The 12579-nt window shown below is 39.5% G+C and overlaps 1 protein-coding gene across 1 annotated transcript; it reads left to right on the top strand.

Moving 5' to 3' along the window:
- Positions 1 to 786: 786 nt before the first annotated feature.
- bmp5 (bone morphogenetic protein 5) lies at positions 787 to 12334 on the top strand. The gene is made up of 8 exons (XM_061790648.1): positions 787 to 984; positions 1137 to 1735; positions 4288 to 4480; positions 7385 to 7533; positions 8596 to 8793; positions 10995 to 11071; positions 11158 to 11268; positions 11419 to 12334. Exons 2-8 carry the CDS (start codon positions 1246 to 1248, stop codon positions 11566 to 11568), a joined length of 1368 nt encoding a protein of 455 aa, XP_061646632.1. The 5' UTR covers positions 787 to 984; positions 1137 to 1245; the 3' UTR covers positions 11569 to 12334.
- The last annotated feature ends 245 nt before the right edge of the window (positions 12335 to 12579 follow it).

Below are 12579 nucleotides of genomic sequence, written 5' to 3' on the forward strand. Positions count from 1 at the left end.
ATTACGTCTGTGGGTGCCTGGCATTGTGAGTCATCACCCAGAATCCTTACAAAAGGCCCGAAACCACTTCAAACCTAAAGTAGGTGACCTCTGACCTCCCCAAAATGGAAATCACATGATGAGAGATTCTTATTACACCGAGGGACAGCAAAGACGTGTGTGTACTGCATTTCACACTAGATGGTGCTGTTGACCATTTTCGTCACATCTAAACTCATTTGTTTCATCTTTGAGAGCAGCTCTTTGCAACAAATCAATCTTAGTAGTTTAAATAAGTGTTTTTATTTTTTATTTAAACTACATTCAGGCACTCCCACTTCAGTTGAAGCTATCTTATGAATGGTAGCTTTCTTCAACAATTATATTTGTTTGTTTTTTTTTGCATTATGTTATGAACAGCTTTCGATAGAGATGCAGCTGGATATCATTTAAGTTCTATGCACACATGGTTCTGTGCAATTCTTTATTCTGGCACTGTTGCTTCACAGTAGTGGTGTTCAGATCAGAGGGTCACACTTGTAGTAATATTTGTTGAAGTGTAAGAAATATGGCTTTCCATATCCTCAGTGGACCATTCAGTAAAACCTTGGTCCGATGCATTGTATGCAGACATAGTGACTTCGATAAGTCAAAGTGATTAAAAGGCTCGGCCACTATTCTTTCACTCGTTAGCACAGGCTCTCGAATTTCAAGTGTCTCCGTTTACACGTTCACCGTGGGAGTGGGGTTGTGACATTTTTATTGCGGCCTCTAGAGGTGGATGCACAAACAAAAAGTGGAGTGTGGGATGTTCTCAGAGGGTAACATGCACCCCCCTCCTCTCTCTCTCTCTCTCTCTCTCTCTCTCTGTGGGGGAGAAAAGTGAGTGCAGGGGCAAAAGTTGACTCTTCCACTACAATTTCATCTCCGGAACACTCATGCCGACCTTTTTGGGCGTAGCTACATGTTTTTTTGTTTGGTTTTTTTTCATCAAAGAGGCGTGAGGTGAGGGACGCTGTCATAAGTCCATAAATAGTCAGTGAGACTTTGGCTGGACCTTGGATGAGTTTAAATTTGAGCAGGAGAAGGAAAAGGAGAAGGAGTGCCGTCTTGGTTGCAAGCTGATACCTCATTTGTCTCCTCTCAATTCTCCCCAGTTACCAGCCTGGAGGCTGTGCTACTTCCTCCGTGCGTCCATGATTCCATTCTGGATATCTGCTCAAGGTCTTCCACACAGTGCAATGTAGTTGAACTTGTGATCCTAAAATGAGCAACATGTCCCCTTGGAGCCGTGCTATGCTTGGACTTATTTGGAGCTGCTTGACTTTTCTGTCCTGTGCTCATTGCGCCTTCAGTGACAACCATGTGCACTCCAGTTTTATCTACAGGAAGTTACGCAATCACGAGCGACGGGAGATCCAGAGGGAGATCCTCTCCATCCTGGGTTTGCCTCACCGCCCAAGACCCTTCTCTCCTGGGAAACAGGCGTCCTCCGCGCCGCTCTTCATGCTCGACCTTTACAACGCCATGGCTGTGGAGGAAGAGGTGGTGCCGCAAGGTGCAGGAAAGAGCCACGTTGCCAAGGCCCAAGGGCACTCCAGGAAGGGTTACTACAGCCCCCAGCATGTGGGCTACTCCCGTGTAGCCCAGTCCTACCGAGCGGCCCCTCTGCTGGGTCAAAGCCCGGCTCTCACCACGGGGCATGATAACAACTTTCTCAATGATGCAGACATGGTGATGAGTTTTGTCAATATAGGTAAGCCATAGAGTTCATCCAAATACAACAAAATCGCAATCAAATACCTCTAATTATCCCATGTTCTAAATAGGTGTGCGGAAATGTAATGTACAGGGTAGGGCTAATGGAACCCAAGAGAATGTTTTATTTGTTCTTTAGGGCCAAACAAACACAGTTACTGTATGTTCCTTTATGGCGTAGAACCATGTCAAAGTGTCCATGGTACAACCTGTGACAAGGAAACATTTTCTAAGAGTGTTGTCAAGGTCAAATAAAAAAATTTTCACAGTACAGTATTATGAATGAAAAATGTTTTTATCCCATCTGAATAGATCTTTCTCGTGGGAATCAATTGCATCCATTTCTTTTCTAGCTTTTTTTCAAATGAATACGATATATAGAGTGTACCCAATTTCCATAGTCATTGTGGAATATGAGACAAATGAAATGCCTTTCAACGTTGCATGCATTTCTGTTGCTTTGGTGTAAAAGACTGCTGATCTCTATAATTGCTGTGTTTGTTCAGTAGCTGTAACCTTTGAGCCCACAGTTCAGTCCGACTTATCAGATGACTGTCTGACCTTGAGAAAATTAGTCTTAATTATTTCCTGCCATTTAAAGGAGAAGGCGGTGGGACTGATATTGACAGACACATTTACTTCATATGTATCAAACTATCTTCATTTTGTGTCCAACTGGCGGTTCCCAAATTAAAATGATAATGTTCAACACAAATTGGAGGTCGATCATCTGTTTAAGGTTCTGGTGCTGACATGCTCAATATGTTTTTTTTTTTCTTTCAGTAGTAGTGAATTTGTGTGGAGTTGCTGGGCAGTAACTCACCTTGGCCCAAGCCCATCTGCTTCCACTTAGCGCTCCAGCGGGACATGTACATTGTCAGCCTTAAAAGCTCTGCTCTCGTGCTGGTGACTGTCAGTGAAGTGTTCAATGGGCCTCTGTCTTTATTACAGTACACTCAAATATAGCTACTGACCTCAGCTCTCTTACAAGCTGCTATACGCTATGTGACAAGGCTTATCCTAAATCTGCTGTTTTTCCCCCCAGAAAATGCAAGAATTATTCATGAATCTTTTTAGAATCGCATTGATCTTAATCAGAAGACACTATCATTGAACTCTTCTCCACTTGAATTTGGAATGCTCGGTGGCACTTCTGCTTCAAATTACTGCCTGTGGCTCCTTTAATGGAAAACACTCAGCGGGGAAAGAGTCAGACCTGACCTCTGACCTGTTTGTGCTAAGTAGCCGCAGGCGACCCCTCACGATAAAATATCTGGAAAGTGCACTGCATAATATCACTGAGGATGCCAGCCAAATGCCCTGTCCAAGCACAATCTTTCAGGCGTATCACATTTGGGTCTGCTTTTTCTCTATTAGGGGAAAGGTGTTTATTGGGAGGTAAACCATTTAAAATTATATATATATATATATATATATATATATATATATATATATATATATATATGTATATATATGTATATATATATATATATATATATATATATATATATATATATATATGTGCATGGGGAGAGGACCGTGCATCTAGCCATCTATTCGGAGGAGGCCTTTATTGGTACACATTTGTAATAACATTAAATGAGGAGAGAAAATATTATTACAACTATGCAAATGACCTGGAACCAGTCCAGGGTGTACCCTGCCTCTTGCCCAAAGTCAGCTTGGATAGGCTCCAGCTCGTTGTCAGGTAAATGACTGGATATTGCATTATTAAAATAGTACCATACATCTGAAGTGAAGTTTAAGGGAAATAAAAGGGCTGTCATGCTGAAAATGCAGAGAAATCATGGCAAATAAAAAAGTCAGGGTGGTGGAACTCATTCTGGTGCTGTGCCGTTAACATGGAGGAACACAAAACTGCAGCGCAAGCACAGTCGCCTGGAACGCTAATTACTGAAAAAGACATCTCAATATCACGTGGCAGTCGATTTTATCCAACTAATGTTTTACGTGCCTCAGTAGGTGCTGCTGTTTTGGTCAGCAACTGAATTGCAATGGGCTTGGCCTCTTTATGTTTTATTACCAATACCATCCATTCAGGCGTCTATGTGTGTCAGTGGAGGTACAGTGTATATTAGCAGAGTCCACTATTTGCAGAAATACAGCATTATGGTATTATAGAAGGTCAACTCAAGGTCAGCAATGAGGTCAGAGCCGAGCTTCACGTGACATTGAGGAATCCTGTTTGCTCTCTTCTCTGTCATGAGGAGCACAGCAAAGTGTCTTTAAGTGAAATCAGCCTGTTTTTATTAACTGACAGCCCATTCATCATGGCCATAGAATGCAGTTAGGCACACAGTGGAGGGCCTGTCTGGGAACCACTACCTGTATTCACTTGACTGATTTAATGAAGTGGAAAGTGCTTTTGTTGGGAGTCAAAATGTTTGGATTGGACCAGGAATGTAAAAGAAGATGTGAAAAATTACCAACTTTATTTCCCGTTGTGTTCATAGAATATGTTCAGGAGGTGTGAAGTCATATTTTGTGGACCTAGAAATTAAATTCACACTGTACTATTTTGCTTCTCAGTGGAGAAAGATAAAGATTTCTCTCACCAACGAAGACACTACAAGGAATTCCGTTTCGATCTGACTCAGATCCCGGATGGAGAGGCGGTCACCGCTGCAGAGTTTCGCATCTATAAGGACCGCAGCCATGGCCGCTTTGACAATCTCACGCTGAAGGTTACTATTCATCAAGTCATTAAAGAGTTTCCAAACAAGTAAGCACCTACCTTAACCACACATTAACATGAATGGAACCTCAAATATGGAATGTCTCAAAAGTTGTAAAATGTGAAGTCCTACCATAATTTTCCAGGTAAAACATGACTTAAATGTCACAATTAATTTTAAAACATTGTTTAAATATAATTTTTTTTTTTTTACATTTGTATGGCAATTAAAAATGTTTAAATTAGTTAATAAAGGTTTTATGATAGTGATTGTTTATAATGATCGTTAGATAAAATTATCATTCTGCTGTTACTCTGCCTTTCCATTTCAACACTGTACAATTTGAAACGGTTTCATATGCTTTAGCCTATAAACAAGCGACAGTAGCAGCTATTGTCTTACAACCTCGGATCCCTATCTCTGGTCTCCTTCATTCACACCACATCGGCCTTACAAATATAGTTCCCGGATAAAGAGAAGCCCATTAGCAAGTTGGCCACTTATGAAGCTTGGAGGGTCCATCACTTATCACTCGTCTTGTGTTTCTTGCCCGGCTGGCCGAGTCCCAGACAAAACCACAAGGGCCCATATTAGAGGGTTCGGGGGCTTCCAAGTGCTCCCCATGGTCACTGTTATACCCACTATACCTGCCTGTCTTTACTATATAACGGAAGTTTAAATAGTGACATAGCTGAATGCACATGGGCCTGCTCAAAAGTGAGCTTTTTTGCGAAAAAAATGTGTGGGTGATCGAAGGGGAGATATGACCCTCGAGGGCTTTGAATAGGCCAGAGTCAATAAACTCCAGCGTCTTAAAGAGGAAAGGTTTATGTTGGCGTATTTGTTTTCACAGGGTGTAGGCTATTGCAGGTAATGTTACTGAAACCAAAATCATACAAACCACAGTGGAAGTCGATACAAACTAAGAAAAAAAAAATTACAAAATGGCAATGTTTGGTAATATTAAGTAATAATGACAAATTAATATTACAGTCCATGTGGCGATCCAGTCGACAAGATTATTTTTTGTCACTTTTTTGCTGAGGAACTTGCATCCAGTTCTGCTGCTATGACCGGATGCCCATTATCTCTTTCATTTTCGGTTATCATATCATATCATATCATATCATATCATATCATATCATATCATATCATATCATATCATATCATATCATATCATATCATATCATATCATATCATATATATAATATCATAATCATATCATATGTTGGTGGCACGGTAGCCGACTGGTTAGCACATCTGCCTCACAGTTCTGAGGACCGGGATTCAAATCGCCTGTGTGGAGTTTGCATGTTCTCCCCGTGCCTGTGTGGGTTTTCTCCGGGCACTCCGGTTTCCTCCCACATCCCCAAAACATGCGTGGTGGGTTGATTAAAGACTCTAAATTGCCCGTAGGTGTGACTGTGAGTGCGAATGGTTGTTTGTTTATACGTGCCCTGCGATTGGCTGGCGACCAGTTCAGGGTGTACCCCGCCTCTCGCCCGATGATAGCTGGGATAGGCTCCAGCAAAATGGATGGATGGATATCATATATAATATCATACATCATCTCATCTCATAATCATATATATCATACACCATATCATATATCATGTCATACAGTATCATATATCATAATTATATCATATCCAGTCAATTGGGGGTGCGACATTACAAAACTATATTCTTGTGAATCTACCTGTCATCAGTGGCTTAAGTGAAACTTTTCAGTTTGTCATATTCCCACTGCGCATAACAATTTCGAAGTACAGTTTCATAAAACTGTCCCAGTGTAAGTTATTATGGTCTTCAGCAACTAGCATATAAAAACCGCATAAGCAAATCCAAAAGCTCTTTGACGGGCGAGAGAATTTTTCAACATCTTTTCATCATCTACAGCTCTTACATAACACGCACAATCTGAATGAGCACAGGATTTCGGTCAACTACTGGACATTTTTGTGGAATTCCTCATGAGCTTGGCTTTTATTACAGCTGTAATAAACACGTGAATAACTCCTGACCTTTTGGGGGCATGTGGAAATTCCTCCTTCTTTTTGAACGTCATAATGCGACCACAAAAGCATAGCAGGAACTACCCTGGCTGATCTGCCACTTGAAAGCACCCGATGCAAATTAACAAGCTGTTTTTTGACCTTTTACCTGATTGATGCCTTATGTTAGGCTCATGTTGTTTTTAACAACACTTTAACTTCTAGTGCACAAGAATATGATCAGAAAGCCAAAGATGTTTTACCCAACAAATACTTCTAGCATCAAAACTGGAAAATGCTTCACCACACAGCTCCGCAATCAATCATTGTTGATGAAGTGCAAAGCTTTCAAACAAAACAAAACAAAAACAAACAAAAAAACAACCATCCATCTTTTGGTTTCACTGTTAAAGGTACTTTCAACTAAGATACAGTAGTTTGGTTTTAAGAGGATGACAGCATGATGACCTCGAGAACCTAACAAGTACTATAGCACTTAGCTTTTGGCTTTTTTTTTTTTTTTTTTACTGAATAGGACTTCAGGCATCCATTACAGATACTGTGAGTCTCTGTTACTTCATTTATCTGTTGTGTTGTAATTTGTGCAGACCTCATGCATCCTGAATGAGAATGCCTTCAAAGAGCCATATGGTTTCTTTTTTGTGTGTGTTGTACCCATTAAGGCTTTGCAATGCTGAGGTGCACAGAAAGTTTTTATTTGCTTTGGAACCGAGGCAAGCCCAAGAGTTTAGTAATTTGTTTATAATTCAGCAAATAAGTGCTCACATTCATTTCACAGACTGAGTGGAGCTGCTGCTGAAAAGCATGACAAGTCAACCTGATAACCAGACTTAAACAGCCCTTTCAAGCTGACATGTCTCGAATGTAAAAGGGGTCATTTCAGAGTGTATGCAATTAATAGGTTCAGGTGGTCAATAGATGTGCTCGCACTTGCAGAGATGCGGAGACCTTCTTGCTCGACTCCAAAAGGGTTCAAGCATCTGATGGCGGTTGGCTGGTGTTTGACATAACGGTCACCAGTAACCATTGGGTGATGAACCCACAGCAGAATCTAGGCCTCCAACTATGTGTGGAGACTTTAGATGGTAAGTCAAGATCACTTCTCCCCCCCCCCCCCCCCACCCCCCTAATAATCACTGGACCTTTATTCTTTACTTTACTTTCTTACTTTTTTACTTTACTTTCTTTTGAATGGATGTCCATCTTTACAAAATGTTAATAATGTGCAATGTGTCTGATTAAAATACATTTTAACTTATTCAAGCACAAAACTGTGTAACCTCAACACAACATGATATACAACTACACAGTCTGTGGCGATCCAACACAAGAGCTGTAACTGTTTCTGTCACTAAGATAATAATGCTGTTTTAATTGACTCTGTCATAGAAGTATTATTTTAACATCAAGTTTATTAATATAGTTGTTGTTTGCACTGCATCAGTGGAGTACCAAGTACTGTATCTAATAGTAATAAAAGTATGCACCTTTAATGGAGTCACAGTATTATTTATTTATATTATTTATTCATATCCCAAATTTCTTCTGCACATGGCAACGCTTATACAGTACTTCCTGGGGTCCATAACATAAATGAAAATGTAAAAGTGCAACATAAAGCATTCCAATTATCAAGGTACCTTTTTGTAAATATAAATACAAATAATTGACTGCTTGTGTAAGGCTTGTCATATTATTTCATACAGTACATTTTGGCAAAGCATGATTCGAATAAAAAGTAGACTAAAATTAAACAAAGCAAAGATGAGGATGCAAAAACAGAAATGATATCAATGTTGTTTTTTCATCTTTATGCTTCCTGAAAAAAAAATCTGCATGGAACAGGATCTAGCAGAAAGTAATAAAAATGTGATAGAAATATAGTATACAAAAAATCTAAGAAGCAGTACTCAGTAGGATGCTGTGCATTCATACACCACTATAAACTACAACTACAATAATGAATATATATTGCTAAATTGTCACTCAAAAGTGTCCTTAGTATTTTTGTAAAGACATGATTTTAGATTCTTTTGTAGCTAATATTCACAGTACATTTAGCATGTGCGCTTCCTTATTATGTTAACAAGCCACTTGTGTGTCTTTGTCCTTCCTTGTCTTGTCCTTCATATTTATCATAATTGAAGGGCGCAGTATCAACATGAAATCTGCCGGCATTGTGGGGCGCAACGGGCCTCAGTCCCAGCAGCCCTTCCTGGTTGCTTTCTTCAAGGCCAGCGGGGTGTTGCTTCGCTCCGTCAGAGCCGCCAGTGGGAAAAAGAAGAACCACAACCGCAATAAATCCACTCATCAACAGGAGTCATCAAGGGCACCCAAAACTGGAGGTACGGGTCATAACCAGCATGCCGCATATCTGCTTGTGATGGCGCTTTTCCATTGGCAGGTTTACAGTGCCACCTACTATTTCTGGTATCCAGTCAGCTGGGTACGAACGTGCAGAGCTGACATGCTAACGTTACCTTACCAAGTTGCTCTTGCTTGGCTCTGGATGCTGCAGTTTTACATTCCAGTCTCCACTTTGATACAGCGCCCCTCACTGTCCCCTCAAATAAAATATGTTATCTGATTGGTTAAAGAAACAGTCCCATTGCTAATATACTTTAAATTAAATAATGCAGCACTACTGATTCTGAGCAGATACTAATCCTGGGCAGATTAGATTGACATGGCAAAACATAGAGGCTGAAATCTAATTGGATAAAAAACAACAAAATCCATCATGTGTGAAAGTGAGTGCGAATGGTTGTTTGTTTCTATGTGCCCTGCGATTGGCTGGCGCACAGTTCAGGGTGTACCCCGCCTCTCGCCCGAAGGTAGCTGGGATAGGCTCAAGCACGCCCGCGACCCTATTGAGGATACGCGGTATGGAAAATGAATGAATGAATGAATGAATGAATGAAAATCCATCATTCACACACATACTGGAAGCAGCGCAGCCACGAGAAACGCCACAGAATGAAGTGGATACACCGTTGGGAATAAATTATTACAATTTCATGGACCAATTTAATAGAATTTAGGTTATAAATGTAGGTCTCTGCTTCTGATCGTATTAAGGCCACCATAGAAGGCCTTGCTGGTCCTAATCTTCCGCCGAGTTACTTAACTGTGACTAACAGCCGCATGCTGAGAGTTAACTATAGCAGATGCTCCTTCTCCTTTACTGCTGCTTGTTGGCCCGTACTGACTTATGAGTTCATTGTGAGGTGGTTTTTGTGTTGGTTTATGAATTTAAAAAACAGCTGCCCTCAAACTAGAGCTGTGCGATATGGACAAAAATGTATATCCTGATACAGGAAATGTTATATCCCAATATATTGTAGTATTTTCCCTTTAAAATAGCAAATAAATAATGGCAATTTCATGTGATCTTTTGTCTATTTATTTATAATTTAAATACAGTATTTTACATAGACCACACAATGAAATGAAAAAACAAGATTAATACATGAACCACAAATATCCACTGGTCAGATAAAGATAGATGGATACCATATTGACTCTGTGTGCTGAGCTGTAAATGGATCAATGAAAAAAGAAATCCCGCTATGCACATGCATATTAGCAGAGGAAAAGAAACAGGATTCCCTCAATAGCTACGAGGGAAATCTAACGATAGATGGCCTACTGGCTTTTTGCTAACTCTGGTGCAAGCATACTGCATCTTCATGTCTTTTGATATTGATATTGAACACATTTTCCATAAACTAAAACAAACAAACAAACAAACACACGATGTTGACAATATACCATTATATTGTACCTACGACAGCTCTACCTCACACTTCTAATGTACAAGTGGAGCCACTTAGAGATATATACTGCATATCCTGTGCATTTGAAATATGGCAGAAATTATGAAAATCCAATTTAATGTCCTTCAAGCTTCATTATCACCAGTGATTTTGTATTGTAGTTGATGTCCTTACACAAGTCACAGAGCTCAAGTATATTCATGCCTCCATTGCTAAGTGCATGTGCAGTGTCGAAATGTCAATTGTGACTCTAGTTGGCACGACGTGATATATGATCTGCACAATTTGATCGGTTGATGTTAGTTCGAGGTGGGACAGCCAATATGAATTATTCCCATTCTACAAAAAAAAAAAAACTGTATTCCACTGTTTTAATCCCAATTTTGCTTCCCGTGATGAGAAATTGCACATATAATGTCGACTCACAGGTCATTCGTATACAAAATGTTTTAAAATAATATTACACATGAATAGGTTTGATGATACAGATTTGCATTTGCAAATGGTTTTCCGGTTATAAAATGGCCATTTGTGTGAATGCCCACACTTGCTGTTAAATCTTTACAACCTTATGCAGTAAATGCTTTTCGAGCAACAGTATGTTCCAAATGGTCCTTAAAATAACAGCTTGATGGCTTATGTACCTGCTCCAAGAGGCTCTCAAGTTGTAACACAGTGTTGTCCCTAACTAAAGCTTAAAGTCTCATCAGTTGTGCCATTGCTTTGTGTCTTTTTTGTCCTGCTTTCAAATAATCCGGTTTACATTTCAGATTTTAACACAAGTGAACAAAAGCAAGCCTGCAAGAAGCATGAGCTTTATGTCAGCTTTCGTGATTTGGGTTGGCAGGTAAGACAAAGCCATTTAACGTCTCTCAGTAATGCTGATATTGTCACAAATGATCCAATGAAATTTCATTTCCCATTCTGCCGCAGGACTGGATCATCGCGCCTGAAGGCTATGCCGCTTTTTACTGCGACGGCGAATGCTCATTTCCACTCAATGCGCACATGAACGCAACCAATCACGCGATTGTCCAAACCTTGGTAAGTTCCCACTGGAGTGTATTCCACATGTGCATGGCAAACACAATCAGCATATATGTCACCACCATGTTCTCAGCAGCCATAATTCATTTGCAAAGTCACAACATTCACACCTCTTCTAAAGCCCACCATTCCTGCTGTCTTTTATAGGTTCATTTAATGTTTCCTGACAATGTGCCAAAGCCGTGCTGCGCCCCGACCAAACTCAATGCCATTTCAGTGCTTTACTTTGACGACAGCTCAAACGTCATTCTCAAGAAGTACAGAAATATGGTAGTGAGATCTTGTGGTTGCCATTAGTGCCTGTGGTGACTTTAATTTATACTATCTGGAAAGGGAATAGATTGGAAAACACATCATCTCTGGGAGTGATGTGATGTACAGTGTTATGTATATAAAGTTTTATTACCTAATTTATTCTCTGTTCAAAAATAGCACCGAATACTGTGATATTTAAATGATTAGCAATTATAATGTTGATTTCATGCTTATTTCAAATAATTATGTCCGTCGGCATATACATACTCCTTTTAAAAAACATTACTTTTAAGAGAAAACTGTTCACTGGAGTCATCATCATAGACATGTGTTTCCTTCTTTTACAGACAATTTAAATGTCAAATATCGACAAAACAATATTCTGAACATCATAATCATATTGATTTTGTTACAAATGCTTAACTGTGGATGTTAAAGGAGCGTATTAAAAAGACAGTAAAATAATTTACATCACAAATGAACGTGGCTGATGGAAATGTTGTGGAGAAAAATATGACTTTTCTAATAGAAACAAACTGCAAAGAGGCATTTTCTATATAGCTGTTATCATATTTCAACTCCAATCATATTCTTCACCTTTCCCCTTTCTAGCTCGTTTGTTTATTTTGAGCTCATGTGGAATTGCAGTTATTTTTTTTTTTACTTAACTTTACCAAAGATGACATTCCTCTGTGGCCTTTACTGCAAACCTGTTGCTCTCCTCTATTTCAATGTGATTTTTGGACAAAGTGTACCTAAATGCAGAGTGTTGTGTACTTTTTAATAAATGTGCCACTTGTAAATACTACTTTCCTTGTTATTGATTCACTGTTCATAGTAATAATTCCCTCGTCTCAAATAGATGCATCAGGTGGTCATTGCAATGCACTTGATGCTATTGTTAACACGAGTTCTCTGCTGAGACCAGCAAAATATGTTGCTCACCAAAATAGCTGCAACTATCGAGGTAGTTATAAATAACTTCCTTGTGCTTTATTACAGATACTACTTTACGTGGGTATGACCTTTTTCTTTTTAAAAAAAATCCCTAAT

The sequence above is a fragment of the Phyllopteryx taeniolatus genome, chromosome 11 (genome assembly GCF_024500385.1).
Source record: "Phyllopteryx taeniolatus isolate TA_2022b chromosome 11, UOR_Ptae_1.2, whole genome shotgun sequence".
Lineage (NCBI taxonomy): Eukaryota > Metazoa > Chordata > Actinopteri > Syngnathiformes > Syngnathidae > Phyllopteryx > Phyllopteryx taeniolatus.